The sequence below is a fragment of the Marmota monax genome, unplaced genomic scaffold (genome assembly GCF_021218885.2).
Source record: "Marmota monax isolate L192 unplaced genomic scaffold, Marmota_monax_Labrador192_F-V1.1 WCK01_AAM20220418_F8-fsc00062, whole genome shotgun sequence".
Taxonomy (NCBI): Eukaryota; Metazoa; Chordata; class Mammalia; order Rodentia; family Sciuridae; genus Marmota; species Marmota monax.
In genome coordinates, this window is record NW_026695221.1 from 7,112,927 (window position 1) to 7,136,770 (window position 23,844).

Below are 23,844 nucleotides of genomic sequence, written 5' to 3' on the forward strand. Positions count from 1 at the left end.
TGAGATGTGACAAGGCTGGAGGGGGGAGGGGAAGAGGTGACTCTAGAGACAGAATTGCAAGTGCCGGAGAAGGGAGGGTGGACTGGGAAAAGACCAGTTCCTGAGCCATGGAGTTAGGGGGAGGCCACAGACAGAGGAGCCCGTCGCAGCAGGGAGAGCGGACATGGTCAGGCGAGGAGGTAGCTGTTGGAACTGGTGTGCCCTTGAAGTGGAGCAGGGACAGGACATGTCCTCGTCCTAGTGGTTTCCAGACTTCCAGAGCTTCATTTCGCTGGTTTCCAGGACCAGGTGGTGTAGTATTTAAGCTGTGGGCTCACAACCTCTGGTAACATTTTCATTTGAGAGAAAGAAAAGGAGAGCTGCGTTGTTCCCTGGGAAGCTCATCACCATGTGCTGATGGAGCAGGGCAGAGACGGACTTTCCTTGATGCCAAGGGGCCCCATTGCTCCATGGCTACCTGATGAAGGCTCAGTCACAGGGAATCACAAGATCAGCACTCTTAAAGTAAACTGTTCTTAAGCCATGCAGTGTCACGTAGAACAGGGAGAAGAAAAGACAGTCTGAAATCAGACTAGGGTGAGAATTTACCTCCTTTACTTTGTCAGCTGCATAGCCTCTAAATATTTAATTTGCCCTCTTTAAGGTGAGAATACAGCCTGGCTACCCACCTTTTCTTAGTGGCGACTTGCTAGCCAGCTCTGGTGCTTAAATTCTGCTCTTCACTTCTACCTCTCCATGCACTTACTTCCCCCCCCCCCACCATGTCTTCCCTTTGTACATCTTTGTTGGTTTATGTCCCCTCATTTCTCCTAACTGTAGGCTTATTTACAGCCCATTTTTATTCCTTTCACTTTTTAACTCTCATTTTCCTTGACTGTATGCTCTCACTGGTTCTTTAGGCTGAGAGATCTAACTTTTCTCTTTCCTGTCTTCTATCATGCATCCACTTTAGGGACCATGACACCAACCTGCTCTGCCATCCCATCATCTAACCAGACCACAGCTGTCATTGTCCTTCACTCTCCTTATTTGTATCACTTGAACTCACCACTTTCACTGTTATAAAAACAAGTGATCTAAGTGGTTCTTGGATTTTTTTTTCCTTTTCCTTCATCTCCTGTATCTGATCTGTCATAAAATCATGTAGATTTTTCCTTTCTTGTTTTCACTTCATGTCTACACTCTTCACTCTAATCCAATTGTTTCTTCAGAACTGGACTAGATAGGTGCAGGGAGTATGTGTGTGTGTGTGTGTGTGTGTGTGTGTGTGTGTGTGTCCCAAAACTCAGTAGTCAAGCTGAATAATATCTTCATGCAATAACATCTTTGTGAATTTTAAGATATGAATAATATCTTAAAAATATAAAAATATTTTAAAGAATCAGAGTTAATGCAAAAATCATTAAGAGGAAAAACAAAATAAAACAAACTGAAGTCTGAACGAGCATTACTGATTTATCCCTCCGCTTGGCCCTCCTGTGGCTTGCCAGGGCTCTCCACTCTATCAGGCTTCTCTTCTCCTCTCCTGCCCCTGTCCAACTCATCTTACTCTGCATCATCAGCCTAGTCTTTCTAGAATGTTGATTTACCACATCACATAAAAAAACCTCCAGTGGTTTTCTGCTAAGGCCAGATTCCTGTCTGGTATTCAGAACTTAACCCTGTACATTTAGCTCTAATTCTTACTATTTACCAACAATTTGAATCATCTTTGCTCCCCAAGAGCATGCCTCTCCCTCATACTTGTTACCACCAAATAAAACAGTCTTCACCTTTCTCTTACATTCTCTTTGAATCTTACTTAGTCTTTCTTATGTAGTTGTGTGTGTGTGTGTGTATTTATTTTTAGGTATGCCATCTTCTTGTTCTTTTGCTCTCTTGGTCCTTCACCAAATGTTCAAGGTCAAATCTCAATCTATTTCACAATTCTTACCTTGGTCTGCTTCCTCCAGGAAGCCTACCTTGCTATTATTCCCCTCCCCTACACATTGGCTTTTAATCTTCTTATACCCCCTCACTGTAACTTCCTGTTTACTTGTGTGTGTACTTTTAAGGTCATGGTTCAGTTTTTGCTCATATTGTATTCTTAGCATCTTACTTAACACTTGACATAGACTAGGTACACCATTCATATTAGTTCCATGAATGTACATTATCACAATTCATCAAGTATCTATTATAGAAAAGTAACTATCATTTTTCTAAAGTAAACTGTTCTTTGAGCCATGTAGAGGAACACAGGATCTGAAATCAAACTGATTAGGGTTAGAATTTTATCTCCATTATTTTATCAGTCACATGGCCTTTGGAAGTTTATTTGCCCTCTTAAATCTCAACAGAAAGTTGCTCTTATGTAAATTGGAGATGAAAATACTAATCTTGCAAGAAGTGACCATGTCTGCATGATGCTTAGCATGACAGCTGGCACCCACAGGTGTGTGATGTGTGTTAGTTCCTTTGAACAATCACCTGTGGAATGAACAAGCGAGAAACTGTCAGATGGTTTTCTCAAAACGGTTAAAGAGATTGGGTGTGTTGCTTGCATCTCATCAACTTATATCCATCCACTTGCAACCAAGAAAGGAAGGTACCAAAAAGAAATTAGCTGGGCAGAAACTTTTTTTAGGTGCTGCCCTTTAAAGCAACGAGGTGGGGTCTGTGCTACACAGATTTCTGACCTGCTAGTACTCTGCTTCTCTTCAACTGAGATAGTTTCATAATGACTTGGAACTGGTGATGTGGTTCTCTTGAGTAAAAATGTCATTTTCATACTCTATGCAATAGTTATTAAGTCAGTTCATGAAATGTCTAATAAACAGGCAGCTGTCGCCATAGCAGAACCATAAAAGGCTTCTCAGGAGAGTCCACCAATAAAGATGCTCAGGGTTTATAATAGATTTGAACATTATTGCCTTCTGATTCATAGAAATGGGGTCCTCTGGCTCCACTGAGGATAATAACAGAGGAAGTATGTCTTAAATACAGAGTTTTATTTATAAAATAAATTGAACTATTCCTTTTGACAAAGAACTCATTTGTGGGCAGAAAAGGCTCTATTAAAAAAAAAAAAGTCAGCCACATAAAATCAAGCTGATACCATGCAAGGTTGTCACTCAAAAGTTGTAAGTTGCCTTACAATAAACCTACACTGGCATCATCTAGATTGGGGATGATTATTATTTTATACCCCATCTACGGACTTATTGTTCTCCCTTTCCTCTCTCCTTGGCACATTGGGCTGAGCTCATTTTCTATCAACATCTCTTTACCTATTCCACCTTGCTTTTAGTGGCATTCATATAGCTGGGAAATCCCCAACTTTAAAATCTGAATCCCAGTGCTTCTCATTTATTCATCACCCTAGCAGAGGCTGTAACACGCCACCTGTTACCTGCTTACAAGGATTCGACTTGTACTACCTGCTATCCTCTTACAAAGATGCTATTTATACTACTCACTATCACCTTATAGAAATCCTACTTAATAATATCACTTCCATTTATAAGGACCTTACTTATACAGCCACTGTTATCTTACAAGTTTACCTAAAGCACAAGTATCTTGCGCTTTAGGTAAACTGTTCAGTGTCTCAAAAGAACACAGATGTGAATAATTTAGGGTACTCCTCATACCATTTAAAATCAAATTTCCTCCCTTGAAGTCCTGTTTCTAAACTCTGATACTTAATGTTGAATTTTGAGAGAGGATCTGAAAGAATAAGAAAAAATGGAGCTAGATATCAAAAGCACATAGCTTGGTTGAAAAAGTGCAGGAAATGTGTTTTAAATTGTTTCAGTTAATAAATGTTGTGAAGGATTTGCTTATTGTTGGGACTTCAAAAGAAGTATTTCATGTAGTATAGTAGCTTTGGGAACTTACAGTATTCAAATAAGATATAAGCAAAATGGTTTGTGGTCAGAATTCAAGTAACATTCACTGAGTAAAGTTCATTAGCGCGTTTTTGCTGATGTTCCTAAGTCTCTTGTAACCAAGCATATATACGTGGCAAATCCACCTCTGTTCTGGTTATTCTTTTCTAGCTCTCTAGGCCTCCTGGTAGCAGAAGACCAAATATGTTAGCTTTGATAAGAGACAACTTCAAGGCATCTCCATGAAGCCCCCAGTTGTCACTACATTCTCAGCACCTTAGTGCAGTTGGTAGATGAACAACTCCAAAGCAGACTTCATCCAGGCTGGATTTAAATAGTTTTATGAATATTATGGAAAACAAGACCCAAGTTAATGAAATTCTATGATGAGCACAATTCCTTCTTCTGTGTTTGGGGCTGAGTTTTCCTTTTTCTCTGGTCAATACACCTCTTCAGTTATTTTTACCAAGCTTAAGTGAATGAACCATTGCAAAATGGGAGAAAGTAGGTAATGGGCAATTGCCTCTAACATAATATTGCTGAATTTTTGACACTAAAGGGGAGTGAGGGCATAAGGAGTTCTCTAATCTGAGAATCTGATTGAAGTCAGCCAGCTACTCTTTAGGGATGAAAATACCACCTTAGCTATATTTATTAACACCTTATCATCAATATAGCTTTAATCACATCAAATTCTAGCAGAATTTAGTTTTCTTAATTGGGGATTTTATGGGGGTGGAGAGGCCTTAATAGAGCAGAATACAAATACAAAAGAAAAAAGAGAGTTGAGTCAGTGTAGATTAGACTTCTATTCCAAGGATCTGCTGCTTCTGTTTTTGTGTTGTAACATTTTACCTATTTAACCTATCTTAGGAATGTTAAGATAATACCAACCTTGTATTGAAGACAAGGTTTCATCTATACTACTTATTACCTGCATTTCATATAGTAAAATTATTAAATGCATTTCATACTTTGTTTTGTACATAATTTTCTTATATGTATTATTTCATTCAATCTTCTTACCTTACTACCATACTGTAATTGAATAAACTGAGTATTAGATTAAGGAGAAGGCATAGGTTCCAATTGGTAAGTGGTGGAGCTAGAATTTGAATCTATACACATCTGGCTTCAATGGCTTTGCATTCTTCAAAAAACGGCCTTCTGTATAGCACATTTGTCTTCCTTGGACAATGTTGGATGGACCATGTGTTTTATGAATTCCATAAAACTGGTAAGAAGATGGCACAAATCTCCAAATATTGAGAGAAATTGACAATTCTTGTCTAGCAACTGAAGTCATTAAAACTTATACTCATTGGCTAACTGGAAAAGAAGGTGAATTTACAATGTAGATTGTGGTTTTATTATCCCTTGGCCTTTTTCAACTATTAGCTCTATGATATTGAAATATTTTTTCATGCTATTTTCATAGAGTAAGATAACCATAAAAAGAGAAATCCAGGATAGAATTAATTTAATATGTTGCGCATTGTGCCTTGCTGTTATCCATGAATCTTTATCTGAAAGTTAGAAAAGATGGTCCTTAAATGCATAAATAAATGGATGGAGATAAATGTATTCATAGTCCAAGTCAGAAATTCTTCTCATTCCCTGTAAATTCTGGAAGATGAAGGGGAAGGGAATCATTAGTTGATTTTGTTCTATTATCAGTTTTGGATATTTCTACTTACATGTGATTGGATGATGTGAAATTCATAGTTCCATTGGGGCCTAAACCGTAGAAGTTTTTCTCCTAATACATTTCCCTTTATGTTTCCTGGTTACAGAGGCAGGGACCTATCAACACTTTTGAAGATCCTCGAATGACCTATGGCTACCAGTCCAGTTATCACCAGCAAAGATCTTGCTACCCATTCTGGGATGAGATGGCCACTCAGGAAGTTCCTACTGGTCTTGAACACTGTGGCTCAGGTAGGAACATAAGCACAAGCTGGGAATGAGGCTCAATTTGAAGGACAAAGGAAATCTAATGAGGGCTGCATTTTCTGGAATAACAGCTGCCATGGCTTAAGCGGGTACAGACCTTATTGTTCTCTCATGGAAAGTCCCAGCTTCTCAATCATGTTGGGTTACTTCGTCCAACAGGAAGACTCAACTCTAGGAATGGGCCCAAGAGAGGTTGCTTTAGGTCTCCATTTTGTAAATAGTTTTGCCTAATGTGCATTTCCTGACACCCATTTAGGCCGGGCTGCTGACAAAGAGCTTTGTAATCCTAAAGATAATGTAGCAGCAACAAAAAAGAATGTAGAAAAATAGAGGTGCATGGATTACTTACAGAACATAATTTCTTTCTTTCTTTCATCATCTCTTTCCATTTTTCTCTTGCTCTATGCCCATGCTTGCTAGTATCCGGCTTCGGCTTGGCTTCTTTTTTCTCTCCCCCTCTTCCCAACACTCTTTCACAGCTGCTCCTCCCTCTCAGCATTCCTTTTCCGTGTTTGGCTTGCTGGTTGTAGTGCTGCCCTCTGGTGAAGAGCAGTCAAGGCTCCAGGGAGCTTTCTGGAATAAATGGGTCTTCTTTACCAACGACCCAAGAAGTCCAAAGTTCTTACTTCCATTCTCTTTTCAGGATTCACTCCATTGCTCTCATATTCCATTAGTTTCCATTTACCTCCTAGCAATTTTAAAAAATACAAAATGGGGACTGGGGATGTGGCTCAAGTGGTAGCACGCTCGCCTGGCATGTGTGTGGCCGGATTAGATCCTCAGCACCACCTACAAACAAAGATGTTGTGTCCGCCGATAAAATATTAAAATTCTCTCTCTCTCTCTCTCTCTCTCTGTCTGTCTCTCTCTTTAAAAAATAAATAAATAAAATAAAATAAAAAATACAAAATGTAAGATTTGAATTTGGGGATCCTGAAATGATTGATTCAGGTATTGTTCATTATGGTTTGAATTTGGAGTGTCTCCCCAAAGTTCCCATGTTAATGTAGGAATGTTCTGAGTCGCAATGATTGGATTGTAAAAACTGTAATATCATCAGTCCACTCTAGTTTGAAGGGACTGAATGGTAACTCTAGGCAGGTGGGGCGTGGTTGTGGAGATGGGTCACTGAGGTATGCCCTGGAAGGATTTGTCTTCCTAAGACCCTGTCTTCCTTCTCTCTGCTTTCTGATTGCCATGAGGTATATTCTCCCATATCCTTCTGCCTTGGTGTTCTGCCTCACTTAAGGCCTAGGGCGATGAAGCTCTTGGACCATGGACTAAATCTCTGAAGCCAAGAACAAAACAAAACAAAACCTTTTCCTTCTCTAAATTGTTCTTGGCAGGTATTTTGGTCACAGCAATTAGCAGCTGACTAATGCAGATACTAAGTTTAATTTTCCCTGAGACCATGTTATGATAATAGACCCAAATCAAAAAGCCAGTCAAAATTTGTGTTTTCTCTCAGGATGAATTCTTAGCACAAGCAATGTTATTACTGTTAAATACTGAAAATACATACTTTTGAGGTGTTACATGAAATGAAGTCATGGGTTGGGGAAGATAATCAAATCAACTTAAGTGAAATTTTGTAGTTATTTTTCAGTATTCTTTCACATCACACATTTTTATGGCAAACTATTTTTATAACAGTAGAAAAAGAAAAAAATGACTGCTCTATTTTTCATAGTTTATCTTCCATCAAAAATAAACAGAGAGATACAGGGCAAGCTGCTGTAGGCCTGGGTAGGATGTGGTGTGTGGAGGAGAGAAACCATTGGAATTGCCTTGCAGTTGTCTGATACTCTCTGGGGCAGAATGAAATCAATCCCTATGTTCCATAGTCAGTTGACTCAATAACCATTGGTCTCTGAGGTACTTTTTTGGCATTGCCCTAGATTCCAGACATAATAACACTTTTTGCTCTCATGTGCTATTGTTATCTTTTTAAAATTTGTTCTAATCAGTTATATATAATGGCAGAATGCTCTTTGATTCATTGTACACAAATGGAACACAAATTTTCACTTCTCTGGTTGTACACAAAGTAGAGTCACACCATTCGTGCAATCATACCTGAACCTAAGGTAATGATGTCTGTTTCATTCCACCACTTTTCCTACCCCCATACCCCCTCTTCTCCCCTCCTTACCCTTTGCCCAATCCAAAGTTTCTCCACTCATCTCATGCCCCCCCATAATGGATTAGCATCCACTTATCAGATAAAACATTTGGCCCTTGGTTTTGGGGGGATTGGCTTACTTTGCTTTGCATGATATTCTTCAACTCCATCCATTTACCTGCAAATGCCATAATTTTATTCTCTTTTATTGCTGAGTAATATTCCATTGTGTATATATACCACAGTTTCTTTATCCATTCATCTATTGAAGGGCATCTAGGTTGGTTCTACCATTGGGCTTTATGAATTGTGCTGCTATACCCATTGATGTGGCTACATCACTGCAGTATGCTGTTTTTAAGTCCTTTGGGTATAGACCGAGGAGTGGGATAGCTGGGTCAAATGGGGGTTCCATTCCAAGTTTTCTAAGGAATCTCCATACTACTTTCCAGATTGGTTGCATCAATGTGCAGTCCCACCAGCAACGTTTGAGTGTTCCTTTTCCCCCACATCCTCACCAAAACTTTTTGTTGCTTGTATTCTTGATAACTGCCATTCTGACTGGAGTGAGATGAAATCTTAGAGTAGTTTTGACTTGCGTTTTTCTAATTACTAGAGATGTTGAACATTTTTTCACATATTTGTATATATTCATAGTCCCTCCAAGCATGAATACCAATGTCTCATTTACCTACCCATATCGCAACAAAGGCTGGAAAGATTTTCGTACTTGTTCACGGGTTATACTTAAGGTCTTAAAATCTGAGGACATGAAAAAGTGACCCTTTAACCTTTGTAAACAAAATAGATTTTATTTGTATAAGTAAAAGGTCAAAATGGTATATCTGTATAGTTCTTTAATCCTATTAATGCCACAATGCTTAAGTTTTCTATCTCCCAGTGCAACTGAGATTAAAGCTACCTGGCCTTTTGGGAGATGTGGTGGCCCATATCTGTAATCTTAGCTACTCTGGATACTGAGATTGTAAGTTCAAGGTCAACCTGGGCAATTTGGCAAGACCCTGTCTCAAAACAAAATAGGGCTGGAAATGTAGCTCAGAGGTTGAATGCTCCTGGGTTTAATCCCCATATATATCAAAGGGGAAAAAAAGAAAAGAAAGAAAAGCTAAAGCTACCTGACCTTCAACTCTCAGTTCTGAATATTGCTTCTGCTTTTGCTGTTATATCTTACTAATGGCTGAGGCTTCCCACTTGCCCATGGCCTCAAGATAAAAAATGTCCCTCTTCACAGAAAAGAGAATGAGCCTCTTCTTTCTTAACTGAGAACTCCGCAAACTTCCAAGTGGAGATGATTTTCATTCACTTCCTTACCGAGGTTCTCAAAGTTTTTTTTTTTTAATTTTTATTATTTTTTTAAGTTTTTATTTCAGAATGAATGAAAGAACGTGAAGTGTATGAAGAATCCCTCAGGATGAAACTGGCTTTTTTTTGGGGGTGGGGTGGGGTGGGGGGGAATACCAGGGATTGAACTCAGGAACACTCAACCACTGAGCCACTCCCCAACCCTACTTGGCATTTTATTTAGAGACAGGGTCTCACTGAGTTACTTAGTGCCTCGCTTTTGCTGAGGCTGGCTTTGAACTTGCAATCCTCTGGCCTCAGCCTCCTAAGCCATTGGGAATACAGGCGCCAGGTGAAACTGACTTTAAAATGCTTGTACTTAATAGCAATATAGTGTAATCTTCATTCCATAGTCTATTGGAGATGGAAGCTGGGGTCACTCAGAGTTGTGACTTTGGGGTAGGATGGGAAAAGGAAAGTGTATAGTAACCATTCCTAGAATGATCTGGGCTGCCATCGACTGTAGCTCAGCAATGGTAGAAAACTTGCATGGGGGGTTTGGCTCCCTTACCAGTTGGTGGCAATCTTTGCAAATCTGGACTGTAGCTCCACTGCCTCAGGCTCCCTCTGATGGAAATGTCTGGCAAGAACCCTGAGTCTTTCCAGCCCCTCCTTTGCCTTTTGAGCTGTCCAGATGAAGGAGCTGCAGGGACTGTTCCTGGGCTGTGGTCCAGCTCGCCTCAGTGATGGGTGTCATTTGGAAGGTAATCAAGGGGTTATAAGGAAGGGAGATGAAGACATGGACCAACCAATGATTTCTCCAGCTGTGGCATATTTCCTTGGAGATGTGTTGAATAAAAAGAAAGGGAGGAAAAAAATACTCTACTTTTTTTTTTTTCATTTTCTTTTATCCTATTTATAACTTCAGTTTCCTTCCCGTCCTCCATCTCATGGCTACTTCCCACCCCCGCTCCCCCCTCACGTTTGTGCTCTCAGAAGGGATGAATGAACTTCTTTTCCAAGGATTACACATCTGTCAGTGACTGCAATATGACAGGAGGGGCCATCGAGGAATGATAAGGCCTCCTCTCAGCGGCCTTCATCTGAACATGGTTCCTATTTGTGAAGGGGCAGAGGCTAAAGAGGAAGAGAGGAATGCAGGGAGGGAAGGTGGAGGAGAGAATACGGCTGAGAAAAAACCTGACTGGGGGAAAGCTTTACCAGGTGAGAGGAGAGTAGACTCAGTAAATGAGGCGAGTTGGGAATTGGATGGATAGCTTAAATGGTAAAAGGGGGGCAGAGGAAGAAGGATGAGATGTGTGAAACTGGCCAGAAAATAAAGGCAGGTCTTGGTAAAGAGGTGGAGAATAATGGAAAGAGAAAATGAAAGATGAATGGGAAGGGGAAAAGAAATGGGGAGCTCGGGAAAAGACAAGGCGAGGAGGGGAGGGGGAAATGACATGAAAGAGAAAAATAGATGATTCTGAGGACATTAACTATCCAGCTAAAAAGGGAAGCCGCATTTGCATGCAATTGCCTGTGCAGCTGTACATTTCTTCATGACAATCTTGTAGTCATCATTTTCTTTCATTTTTTACCTCTTCCTCCCGGCTGCCTATGTGCCCCCACTCCCTATCAGCCTGGAGCCATTATGGAGAGCCAATGGGGGCTGAGAGCTGGTGTTCTGCATGAATGAATGGGCCCTTTCTGTCTGAGCTTCTCGTCATCCTTCTGTCAGGGAACCTTGTGAATCAATGGAGCCCCTTACACAAGACAGGGCTGAAATGTCTGTTACTGTTTATAGTCTGACTGGAGTAGAGCCCACTGACCCTGCCTCCTCTCTGTTCCCTTCCCCTGTTCTGGCCCTGAGCTTTGGCTCAGTCTCTTAATCATCATAACAAGAATCACTTTTTTAAAAAAAAATGTCAGTATTTGGTTCCCTGTCTCTAAGAACTTACTATTGTTTTAGTGTCATTGACTATCATGACTAGTGCCTAGGCACAACCAGGTTGACAAGTGACAGGTTGGATGCAAACCATTTTCAGATGGAAACAGTGAGCTTCGGAGTGGAGCCCAAACTTAACTGGAGTCAAGCAATGCCTGTCTTTTACTAGGAACTAGAAAACTGACTTCAGAGAGCCACTGAGCACCCAGGCTGCATGGCTGTGTACAAGACCACAGCACATCCCACAACTGCCACCTGTCCATGTTTGCTGTCAACTTCCCAGTTATAATACTCATAGTGTATATCCAAAAGTACATACTTGGTACCTTTCCCGTCTGATGTATTACCAAATTTTTTTTTTCATTTCATAGATTATTTTTCAAATCCAGGGGTAGATTTTTCTTTGTTTGTATGTGGTGCTGAGGATCAAACCCTGGCCGCACGCATGCCAGGTGAGCGCGCTACCGCTTGAGCCACATCCCCATCCCGGTAGATTTTTCTTAAATCAACCAAACTTATAGATATGATTTTAGCAATCCAAGAAAATTTCTACAAAATACTTTCTTGGAGTTGGGAAGCAATCGATAGCTATAGAACATATAAAATCCAACTTTTCTTTATGAGGATGAATCTATAAATCTTATTATCATGGTACTTGATTTGAAAAACAAGACAATACTTTTTTTCCTTCTTTTTCTTATATAATGCGGTTTGATATGTTTTGTTTGCAGTAAAACCCACATCTACCTGCATGCTCAGAATTCCTGCCACTGCCACAACAACCCATTCTTCATGAGAAAGGATAGGTGTATGTGTGTGTATAGATAAGCATATAGATGTAGATGTAGATATATAATATAGTGGTAAAGAACCCAGACTCTGGACCCAGGTTGTTTGGGTATACATCAGTTCTTCTAAACTGTATGACTTTAAGCAACTTGATCTTGGTACTGTGTTTCCTCATGTATACAAAGGGTTCTCAAAGTGTGTTCCCCAGATTAGGAACATTAATATTGCCAGAGAACTTGCTAGAAATGCAAAATCTCAAGCCATAGTTTGGATCCCCTAAACCAGAAACTCCCACGGGTGCATCTGAATTACTTGGAAGGCTTGTTTAAACTCAGGTTGTGAGGTTCTTCTACCCCCAGGGTTCTAATTCAGTGGGTCTAGGTTAGGGCTCAGAAAATTGTATTTCTAACAAGCTTTCTGGAGCTGCTTGATCCTGCTGGTGCAGAGATCTCACTTTGAGAACCATTAAGTTAATATATGTAAAGCATAAAACAGTACCTCACTTAGCAAGCATGATAGGAATGTTTGCTTTATAAATCATTGTCCTAAAGAGCATTTGGGAGTCCCAAATGTCTGGATATCATGAAGTCAGAAAGTGATGCGATAATTGGTTGAACACATTTGGTGACCAGTGCCACATACTGGATACTAAGAAGACAGATGGAAAAAGGGGAACCTTCAGTCCTTGCCTACAAGTGACTTTTATTCAAGTGTGTATGTGGGGGGTACTTTACATGGTAAAGCAAATATGGTTCTCATATGCAATATCATACTTATTTATGATACAAAGGTTGGCAATGTCAGTGAGTGATGTTGAATCTATTTAAATTTTCTAAAACAAATTTACTAATAAAATGGTGGAACTGAAAAATGTCTTTCCCAAATAAACTCTGGAAGTTCAAGTGGGAGATAAGATGGAGAATCGGGTTCATAGTGTCTCCTGCGGCTTTCTTAGGCGTCCAGGCGGCTGGGAGAGATCAAACCTGGGCAGTGTTTGGAACAGGCTATCGACAGCCAGGTGGGAAGTTTCAGCAAGAAAAACAGATGCCTCCAGTTCAGCTTTTAAGTGTTGAGAAGGTTGAGGGAATGCCAGAGAGACTTGTCAAATGGAGATTCACCTTGCTCCGAAATGTTTATTCTTGTAGTGGGTTTGTTCTTTCAACTGACCATCTCAGATGGGGTTTAAAAAAAAAATGGTGTTTAAAACTCTGTCTGCTACATGCATCTATTCTTTCCTCCTTCAGGATTTTTCCTTTTCTAGAAGCCTGTTTCAATTCTTTTTTTCTTTAAAAGTGTTTTGACCCAGTGAGTTGTGTGTTTCATGGATGATGTCATACTGAATATTATAATATTGGACTAATGGTATCCCTGAGAGGATGTTGGACTGTTCCTCTTAGAGAAGATGTATAGGTAGATGGTCTAAAGAAGTGAACTAGGAATGCTGCTGGAAGCCTCCAGTCTCAGGATTTTATTTTATTGTACTGTCTCAATTTTCCAACTCAATGTGGGACTGTCTTAAATTTTCCAAAGATAATAACATACAACCATTCTGTAGCACAAAACTGGGGAATAAAACACCTTTCAGTAAATCAAGTCCAAACACTAAGGGAGATAGGAAATATGGACCTTCTCAGGTTCTGACTTGGGAGTCGTGGTGTCTAGGAAGGAGCCAGCTGTGGCTTTGTCTCAGGGTTTTGGCCTTTCACAGAAGGCCATTGTTGGGGCCTACCTGCCTTAACACACCACTCTGAGGGGACAGTGCAGAGAGAGGCTTGAGTAGGGAACAGTCTTGGCATACCCCAACCCATCTCTGTGGGAACCCAAGGAAATGCAGGAGGAAAGCAGAGAAGCAGAGTCAGCCTAGTCCACAAAGGACATGAGGAAGAGTATCCCACCCTTGTCTTATCATTATGTTCTTCTGATGAGATGTTGTGTATGAATGCCTGACCTGTTCTCCATAAGTGAAGGGTGTCACTTTGGCAGATTGCATACTAAAGTTTCCCCATTTACCATTGTTACATTGCTTCCTATTTTCTACTTCCACCTCTGGCTCTCTTGGTAGCTTTTGAACCTAATGCTATTTAGTATTCATATTATAAGAACTTTTGGCATTTATATATACATATAAAATCTCAAGGGTCTTGCTAAGTTGCCCAGGCTGGCCTTGAACTTGCTGCTCTGCCTGGATGGCATATATTTTCAGTATAAGCTAAAGGGAGTTGAGTCTAGACAGAGGGCTTCGGCTGGTGTGCTGGAAAGAACCAGAGCACTCCTTGCATCTTCTTGGCACTAAGTTCCCCTGAGCTTCCTTGATGTATACACTTGTTTCAAAGAGTTCTTGTGCCCCTTCAATGGGAGTACTATACTTAAAAGTTCATGGACTATAGCAGGTGACCAACAAATGCTCCTTTCCTTCTTTTTCCTTCCATGGTGGTTTGAGTATGAATTTAAGTGAGCCAAAGACACTAGATGCCCTACTGTTACCTAGTGAATCTTGCCCAATCTCATCTCCTGCCCACTGTGTCTTCACTGAGACTCATTTATTAGTGAAAGAAGAGGGATGCCTGGGGAGAATCAGAAAAAGAAGCTGGGCCGCGTTAGGAACTGGTACTCACCGGACTGGGGAAAGGTCTTTACAAATGGAAATCACTTTTACTGGTTCTTGGGTAGGAAGGTAATCTACATGGAGAAAGCGGAGCCTCAGGGCAGGGCAAGTTACAATTAGAATGCTAGGATTTTGTTGGCCTGGGCAGTGACTTAGTCCTTGCTTCTCAAAAAGCCTAGGAAGTAACTGTATTGCACTGGAACTCCCAGGGGGCTGCAGAGAAAAAAAAAAAAAAAAAAGTTCTCTTAACGTTTTCAAACCACAAATATTTAGTCCAAGTTGGGAAAAGGTCCCTGGGGGCACCGAGTTCTTATTGGATCCAAGCAGTTTGACCCCTCTTTTGGAACGGGGGCCGGGGGCGGGGGGACACCGTTGGCTGGCGTCGGGCCTCACTCACTGCGGCTCCGGCCAGGCAGTCCACCAGGAGGGCGCCGCCGCACTCTGTGAATGGCAATCTTTGGGTGGGTGGATGATGTGAGGGTTGGAGCTCAGCGGAGGGAAGAGGGGTGTGTGAGAGAGTGGAGGGGGTGGGGGATGGCCACGCAGGGACAGCCTGTTGTACTCATGTCTGGCCGGGGACAGACTCTTACTCTCTCTCCAGATGTTCGGTGTGTTTATAGCTGCTGAAGCAGGAGACCCAGCTCCCTCATTAATAAGTTGCTTTCTTGCACTGCAGCCAGGGGTCTCAGCCCAGAGCCTGCAGCTGGAGGCTTGCGCCCCGCTCCCCTCCCCCAGCCTCCCATCCCTAACCCCTACCCCGCCTTCCTCTCCAGCAAGCCTCCCAAAATACACGAGCACACAAAAAGAAAAACACCAGCAGATTTTTTATTTCAGAGAGTAAACACTTGGGCCGTGGGGGTCTGGAGGTTATGGGAAAAGAGGAAACCGTCAGGCTAATCAGGCAGCGCACACTTCCCCTGCTGAAATAAAACAGAAATCATTGCTCGAAGGGCTGGCCGGTTAACCCTGGCGCTGCCAGCGAGGCGGGCGCCGCGAGGCTGGCCCGGAGGTAGGGCGGCCGGCGCCCCGGGCTGCAGCTCGCATCCTCCAGCCGGGGGAGACCTGAGAGGCGTGGGCTGACCCAACCCGGGGTTAAGAAATAGGCGGTTGGAACCGAAGAGATTCTGGATTTAGATTTAGTTTTGCAAGAGGCTAGAGGGAGTTCTAGATGGGTTGGGGAGATAGAAGGCGAAGTAAGGGAGTGTAACGCTCTACCCCGAGCGCGAAAGTGCTTTGTATGATTTAGAAACCAACCAGAGTTGCGTGGGACGGATGGGTCCGGCTTTTAGCTCTGCCATCTACCATCTTGCCACCACGAGCAAATCACTGAACCTTTCTGAGTTTCAGTTTGTTCATTTGTAATGTAAGGGTGTCCAACTCGCAGAGGGATTGTGAGCAGAAAAAAAAAAAAAATAGTATCGAATGTGGAAATAGCAAAGCACCATGGCCCAGAGAAGGCTCTGAACTGATGGTTTCATAGACTGCTGTAAATTGATCAGGTTCCCCACCCTCCAATCAGTCCCTCTTTTCTTCCTTCTCTTTCTCTCTCTCCTTCCCCCTCCCCCTTCCCCTCTCCCTCTCCCTCTCTATTCTTTCTCTATTAACTGCCTTCAGTTTCCATCTTCACTCATTTTCCCTCTTGCTGTCTGGAGAACATAAATATCCCATGGGACTGAGGTCAAGGGTCAAACACAAGGCCTAATTGCACTCAGAGAAATCACCTTTCCATCTATGTGTGGGCAGCTTGGTTGTCCCCAGGACAAGTGGCCCCTTCTTTCAGTTCAGCTCAGGCCCCATATCACCATAGTCTCCCCAGAGAATCACTATTTTTCTGTAATAGGGACCTGCTTTTTTTCATCCCACTCTTGATCATCTCAGCTAGGCTCACTCAAGAGTCTTGAAAAATTATTTGACTGTTTTGGATTTTTCTTGCTATTACATTTGTAATCCCATCCTTGCAGATGGGATTAAAATATCCAAACCAAAGCTACCAAAGTTACCAATTCTCAAAGTTATTTAACCAGTCTTTCCTATACCTCCCAAAGTGGTGCCTGAGAAGAAGAAACGCCAGTGAGTTAAATATCTACAGAAGCAGGATTCTGGTTGCCTTTGCCTTTTTCACTTGACAAAATACTTAACTCACACATTCTTTTTTTTCTTTTTTTAATCAACCCTGACAACTTTCTGCCAAGTCTTTGACCTGCTGATTCTCATGGAGCAGGGGTTTTTGTTGGAGATGAGCTTCAGAAATATGTTGCTGATGAAATTATGTATGACAATATTTCTAAGGGTTTCTTGCTTTCCACTGATTTCTCAAAGTGGTCTGAGATCTCCAAAGAGATAGCTACTATCCCAAGGGAAGAGGCACCACTGCACCCTTCTGCAGCATGTTGTACTTAGAGAGTACACCATGAATATCTTGTTGAACAGGAATGAATTCACTGGTATAAACTTCCTTCCTATAACCCCTTCTCTCTGCTCTGGTTAATCCCAAGAGAATGTATTTAAATCTGGAAACTATCTCCATCCCATTCCCATTGTCTCAAAGAGAAGTATCACAGCCTTGCCCGAAATCCAGCCATGTCTTCCTCTCTGTTTTTCAACACTTTTTTTTTTTTTAAATTTCATGCCCCTCTGCGTACACCTATGAAGGTTATGGACCCATGGCCTGTCTAAAGTGAGCAGGAGATGAGCATGTGGATGGGCCACGTAGGTCCACTTCATAGCACCATAGAAAAGCTGCACTGTGATTTTTCTTATAAACTTTATAGCGAGCGATAGATTTCCGCCATTATTTTTATCTCAGTCAGGAGGAAAAAATAGTGTCTTCCCACTCAAATAATGTATACAGAAACAACAATGGCAGATAAACCACAGGGTTACAGATTCTTCCAGCCAGCTGACCCTGACCCAAGGTCATCCTTTAGAATCTTAGCCCTCATTTTTAATCTCTGGCTTCTTTTGGAACCAAGAACTGTTCCATTCACTGCTACAAACTAAAGTTACAAAGTAAATGAGTGGAAATAATATTCAGACCTCTCCAATCTATGAAGAAAGATCACCAGCTACTTTGAACTTCCCAGTGATGTCTCAGCTTTTCTAATCTTGGCCAATACATCAGATGGATGGATCCTCCTAGCTGGTAGGCTTGGGGCTTACATCCTGGTGAATGCTCATAGGTTAAATGAGTTATAATAATGAAACCTGCTGGCTATTTCTGGGAATAGACACACCTGTAGACCTTTCCTGAAATTGAGCAAAGAGTAGAAATAATCGAAGAGTTGCTTTATTGACTTTAACCATACATGGAATATTTAGGCATTTCCTCAGTACTTTGTGCTTTGAAAATTCAGAGTTTAGGAAATCTAAACAATAAAAACCAATCTATCACAATACAAAGTTTTGTTGAATGTTAGTCGTACTTTTTTAAGCAAAGTCTAGATCCATCTGAATTTCCAGTTAGATATCTGTGCATATTCTTATTTCTATGTTGCCTCCCTACTGACCAAGAATATTGATGAAGAACAATTCATAGCCCATTTTCTCCAATTCTAAATAATCCCATTCTAGGAAGCTCAAGAGAAGGCCTGTTCTTCTAGAGCTCTTTGAGAGGTTAGATATTATTCATTAAATACCATCTCTAAGTGACCTTATCATTCATTAAGTACCTTCTATAAGTGATCTTACATATGGGGTCTTTTGGTTTTACAGTACTCCCATTATTCCCATTTTATGGATGAGATGAATGAGACTCAGACAAGCAATGTTATCTCCCAAAGAAACCTAACTAATTCCAAGAGGCAGAAAAAGGGTTGTAATTAAATTCAAATCTTACTCCAAATCCATTTTCTTAATCATTATGCAAACTTTGCTTGCCCAAACATTTTTTTTCCATCTTTATTGTTACTTCCCACTCAGTGGCTAATATTTACCCTCCAGAAGAGAATATAAGCTTCCCTAACTTTCCCACAATCCAGAGACCTATAAAAATCTCATAGATGAACTAGAAATAGGAAAACGCGTCACTATTGCCTGGTTACTTTTGGACCTTCTTTCTGGTTTCTTTTGGTGCAACAATGGTTTTTAAGAGCATGATTAAGCCTGGTAATTTACAAGGCTTTTCCTGAGAATGGTTTTCTTTTCCTTGGATATTCAGTTAGGGTCTGGAGTTTTTTTTTTTTTCCCCCTCCTTTACCTAAATATGGTACTCCCTTTGCCCTCTTACTCTGCCACCCCCAGTTGACCTGCTCGGTGAGCAGACAGAGTCGCCAAGCAAGACTAAACCCTAAGAAGTTTCTGAAAGGTTATAGCCTTGAAGCCGTCCACAGTGTACATAGCACGTGCTGAAGTTTACACAGACTTCTCAGACCTCTGAATAGAGAGACTAATTGTGGGGAAGCTGCTTTTCAGCACACAGGATGGGCTGTTCCCTGTGGGTTTTACTATCAAAAGGCTTTTAAAAGTGCAGTGTAGCCATTGTTGAATATTTCACAATGAATTAAATACCATTTCTCTCCTCGCAGCTGTTCCATGTGAGTGAGCGTAGAGTGCATTTTTTTTCCCCTGGCAGAAGACGTCTGCTGTATAAACCCAAGCACTGGGGTAATGAGATTATTTGTGTGCGAATTCTTTAGGAAAAGCATTTCTTTATTTTAAACTAAATGTGATGTAGGGCTGCTGCTCTGGAGACGGGAAGAGGGAGAGCCTTGGCAAAGAATGGAATTGAAATGTCTCTGAGCAGAACTGGGAGAAGGGCTTGGGGAAGAGGCTTCTAGCTTTAGCATATTTATCCGTATTTCCCTAGGGCTGCCTGTATCTCTCAGCCCTACTGACTGGGCAGTGGAGGAGGGAAATTCCATATTTATTTAGTAAACAATTAATCACTTTTCCATCTGCCTTTTCAAAATTCCTTCCAGATCACACAAGTTTTAAATGGAGCTAAAAGGAACACTTGTTTTGCTCTCTGTTTTTATCTCAAAGAAGTTTTTTTTTTTTTTTTAATTAACTTGTAAAATACTGGAGGAAAATGTAACATTTAGGGTGGTTTCCATGATTTGCATATATTTAGCCTTCAAGGTGCTGTATCATTATACCAAGTGCCATCATTTGGGTATGCTTTGAGCGTATCCCCTAAGCCTCATATGCTGGAAGCTTGGTCCCCAATGTGTGATACTGAGAGGTGGTAGAAACCTTAAGAAGAGGGCCTGGTGGGAAATGATTAGGTCTTTAAGAGGATAGATACTTTTCTAGTGGGAACATATTCTGGCTCTTCTAAAAAGTCCCTCAAGTATGGATTATTATAAGTGAGCCTGACACCTCCCCTATTTTTTTTTTACTTCCTGTCTTGCCACGTGGCCTCTCTTCCTCTCATACATGTTCTGCCATTGTTACATTTTTTGCCATGAGGTCCTCACCAGAGTCATCCAGATGTTTATACAGTCTTTGTTCTTCAGAACTATGAACAAAATAAATCCTCTTTTCTTTAAAAACACCAAGCCTCAGGTATTTTGTTACAGCAACACAAAATGGACTAAGACACTTAGTATCTACATATCTTCCTTTGCTTAACTTACTTTTCCTCTTCATTTTTTTTTTTAAATTACATTTCTACAAAAAATGTTGTAGAAATTGAACTTCAGATGAGCAGTGAGTTGGAACTAAGTATAAAATCAATTAAGATTAAACACTATTGTAGATTTAACTCTCCTAAAATATTACCAGGAAGTCATCGGCTATTCTTTAGCTTCGTTGGTGAATAAGAAAAAGATGGGATTAAATAGGGAAAGAGGGATTTAGATTAATTAGGGGGAAATTGGATTCTAAAGCCGGTTATTAAAGGAGTTTGTGATTTAGCTATCCCCTTAAATATCTTTCGGGGTATTTCAGAAGGAGTTTAAGTGATTTTTTTTTAATTGTTCTCCATCTGGTTCTACCACATATGAAAAAAATTCAAAACCTTCTCAGGAAACTTGAAGGGACTGTTTTAGGGAACTCAAATGGGAAAGAACAAGTCAGATATGAAAAAAAAAGTCACTGTGTTCACAGTAATCTTTTAATTGTGCTTCAATGAGAGAAGTGAAAATAAAAAGGGTTCTGACTGTGTGTGCTGATATGTGAACTGATTGAATAAGATCAGGGGACGAGGAGAGCAAGTTGGAAAGCTGGAAGTGACTTGTACCTCTCCCATTATATTGGCCCCTTACTCTTTGTATTTCCAAAATCTCCCCAAGGTCTAAGGCAGAGTACGCAGGTGGAAGTTAATCATGTTCTACTCCCTCTAACAGAAGTGAAAGTTGAACAGGAGACACATATACACACAAAACACACACACACACACACAGAGAGAGAGAGAGAGAGAGAGAGAGAGAGAGAGAGAGAGAGAGAGAGAAAGAAAGAAGAAAAAGAGGAGAGAAAAAGAGAGAGGAGAGAATCTGTGCTGTTCTGGCTGCCTCTGAACATTATCTTTGTCCTCTTCCTGGCTGTGACTGGTAATTTTCCATGTACAAAAATACCATGCTTAGTTTATTTAAAAAATAATCACTATAAAAATAATACATCTCTTTAAAGAAAATTTGAAAATTAAAAAATAATAGTGGGCAGAGGCACAGGTTATTTAGTGGCATCAGCCAAAGTTTAACACATTGAGGTGTTTCTGTGGGCTTTTTTCTGTGAATGGTTTACCTGGATCCTGCACAGAAAAAACAGAGTTACAACAGAGCTCTTGCTCTCTCCCTGCCTCTGCACCCTAATCTTCACCCTCGATCCTGTCTCCATGAAGAAAACAGTTAGCTACCCATCCCAGAACTAGACAGTTGGTTCTTCTTCATTCCCTCCTTTCCACTTTAACCCTTGTATTGGTTAGGGCTCTTTATGTTTATACAATGCTGGAAAATTGGTTCAAACTACTTTCGAATTTATTGATGTTCAGAAGGGAAGCCCTGTAGAAGAGGCAGCAGCCTGAGAGAGTCTAGGAAGTCAGAAATCTACTTAAGTCTCTTCTCCACCAACTCTTCCTCTTTTTCCTCTTTCCTGCTCTCTTCTTTCCTCTCCTCTTCCTCGTCTCTAGCTCATCTCTTTGCTTTGCTAGAAGAAGGAAAGTCCATGGTCTTAGACATTACCAAAAAAAAAAAAAAATGTTGTCCTTGTCATGCTCATATACAGATTCCCTGAGTTTGGCATGCCCACCCTTAAGGCAATTAATGAAATATGGAAATGGGGTATTCTAAATGGCCTTGTGGGTTCTTGTCTCCCTCTGTGAACAGGAGGCATTGGGGGTACTGTGCTCAGCAGTTCCACCAGCGCTCTACTGGGTGAAGAAGAATTGATTTCCTAAAAGAAAGTAGGAGGGGTCTGGTACTATAAGTAGAAGGAAAAAACTCAGGAGAGAAAACCAGCAGGTGGCCACCACCTTGTCCTTATATTCAGCCAGCATTGAGTTCTGTCAACTTTATCTTCTAAACAGCTCTTAAATTTATCCCATCTTCTTTATTATTAATACTGTGTATACCTTAGTTCAGGCCCTGATTGTGTCCTCATGATATTGATGAGTACCTGTTTTGTAGAAATTATTGCAATGTGTTATGATCACGGCTTTTGTCTTCCCTATGAGACTATATGCACCTCGGGGGTGCATGCACCTTGTCATGTTCCTAGATGAATGTTTGAGTTGTCACAGGCACTCAGTTAAGGTCTGTTGAACCAACCAGGATTATTTCATTTACCAGAATGGTTGTGATTACTGCCCAGGAGTTGTTTTTTTTCAGAGTAGAAATTAGAAGTTTATTAAAGGACAGCAGAAAAGACTTCTCCCAGAGGAAGAAGGGGACCCAAGAGGTGGAATCCCTGCCCAGGAGTTTTAAATCAGTTTAGAAGTTCTAAAATCTGCCCTCCTTCTCTCTGTCTCTCTCACACACACCCCTTTATTCCTAAAGTCTTACAATTGGTCCAGAAGAGGGTTGTATACATGTATGTGTATTAATGATTCTTTTCCCTCTAAGGCTGAGGGAATTTATCATTTATTTCTGTATCCCCAGTGCCTAGCCCAATAATTGCCACATAGCAGATGAGGTGATCAATATGTGTACACTGGTTGTCCAAACTCATCATAGCTGGTGGAGGTGTGGTTGATGTCTTGGCTCTTAACTGGATCGTAGGATTGACTTAGTGTCTTAGTCACTTCAGAGCACCTCTATTCTGTCCCTTCTCAATCAATGCATATTTAGTGAGGCCTCATTCTCCATGAGGTATTGGGGCTACAGAGTGGCATCAACATAGCCTGGATGGAGAGCTCAAAAAGATATACAGCACTGTGCAGATTTGTAATAGCCCTATGGGAATGAGAATGATGGAAGGGGTGTTTTTGCTGCAGACCAGAGGTTAAGATGAGACCAGTGCAAGCAGGTTACCTCTGTGGCCTCTGAATTATGTGAAAGTGAGGGTTGTGGAGTCTGCCTTGAAGATCACTCATTTCTCCAAACTTGGTCAGCAGAAGGAGGACAGAGTTTGATTTGCAAAGGGGTCGTTTCAGATGTTTAGAATAGTGGCCACCCCGGCTCTGCTTTATGTATCTTAGATCACTGTTATTCTTTTCTTCTCTGCCCTGTGTTGATTTTCACCTCCCTGGCCTTCGCCCGGCCCCTTCTTGGCCTTCCTGCCTGTATTCAGAGATGAGTTTAGGCTTCACTATGCCTCCCAACCTGAATGAAATATTCCATTCTTGTGACTGTTGCTCCTCACTTCATTAGTGTTCCTGGTGTTTATAAAGCCAGGAGATAATATTTTTAGGTTCCATTTGGAGTTTCCCGGGCAGACTATTTCTAAGCCACTTAGGAAGTTTAGAAAAGAAGGTCACAGAAATGTTAGACGTTTTTCCACTGAACTTTGGTTAAGCAAACGGTCTTAAGATGATGTTCATAGACTCCACTAGGCAGACTTCACTAGATGATAGAAAATTCTTTCTCCTTCTTTTATTTGTCTTGACTTTACCTCTGGAAAAGCAAAGTTGTTTTATTTTTTTATTGAGGTTTTCCATTTAAAGTGTGCAATTTAAGTTGGTTTTTTTTTTCCAGTATATTCACAATATTGAGCAACATTTACCACAATATAATTTTCAAACATTTTTTGTCCTTCCTAAAAAAAAAAATCTCATCCCCATTAGTAGTCAGTCTCTTTTCTCCATCATCTCCCTTACCCTTATATCTTAGAAACCATTGGCTCAATTTTGATCTTTATAAATTTGTCTATTCTGGACTTCTTGTAT

At 40.9% G+C, this 23,844-nt stretch overlaps 1 protein-coding gene across 2 annotated transcripts in view; it reads left to right on the forward strand.

Moving 5' to 3' along the window:
* Nucleotides 1-23,844, forward strand: part of Ets1 (ETS proto-oncogene 1, transcription factor) — a 130,389-nt gene that overhangs the window by 24,676 nt on the left and 81,869 nt on the right. For both annotated transcript variants that reach the window (XM_046432662.2, XM_058575281.1), the window contains exon 3: nucleotides 5,663-5,807. In XM_046432662.2, coding sequence (XP_046288618.1) covers nucleotides 5,663-5,807 — 145 coding nt within the window. The remainder of the gene's footprint in view (nucleotides 1-5,662; nucleotides 5,808-23,844) is intronic.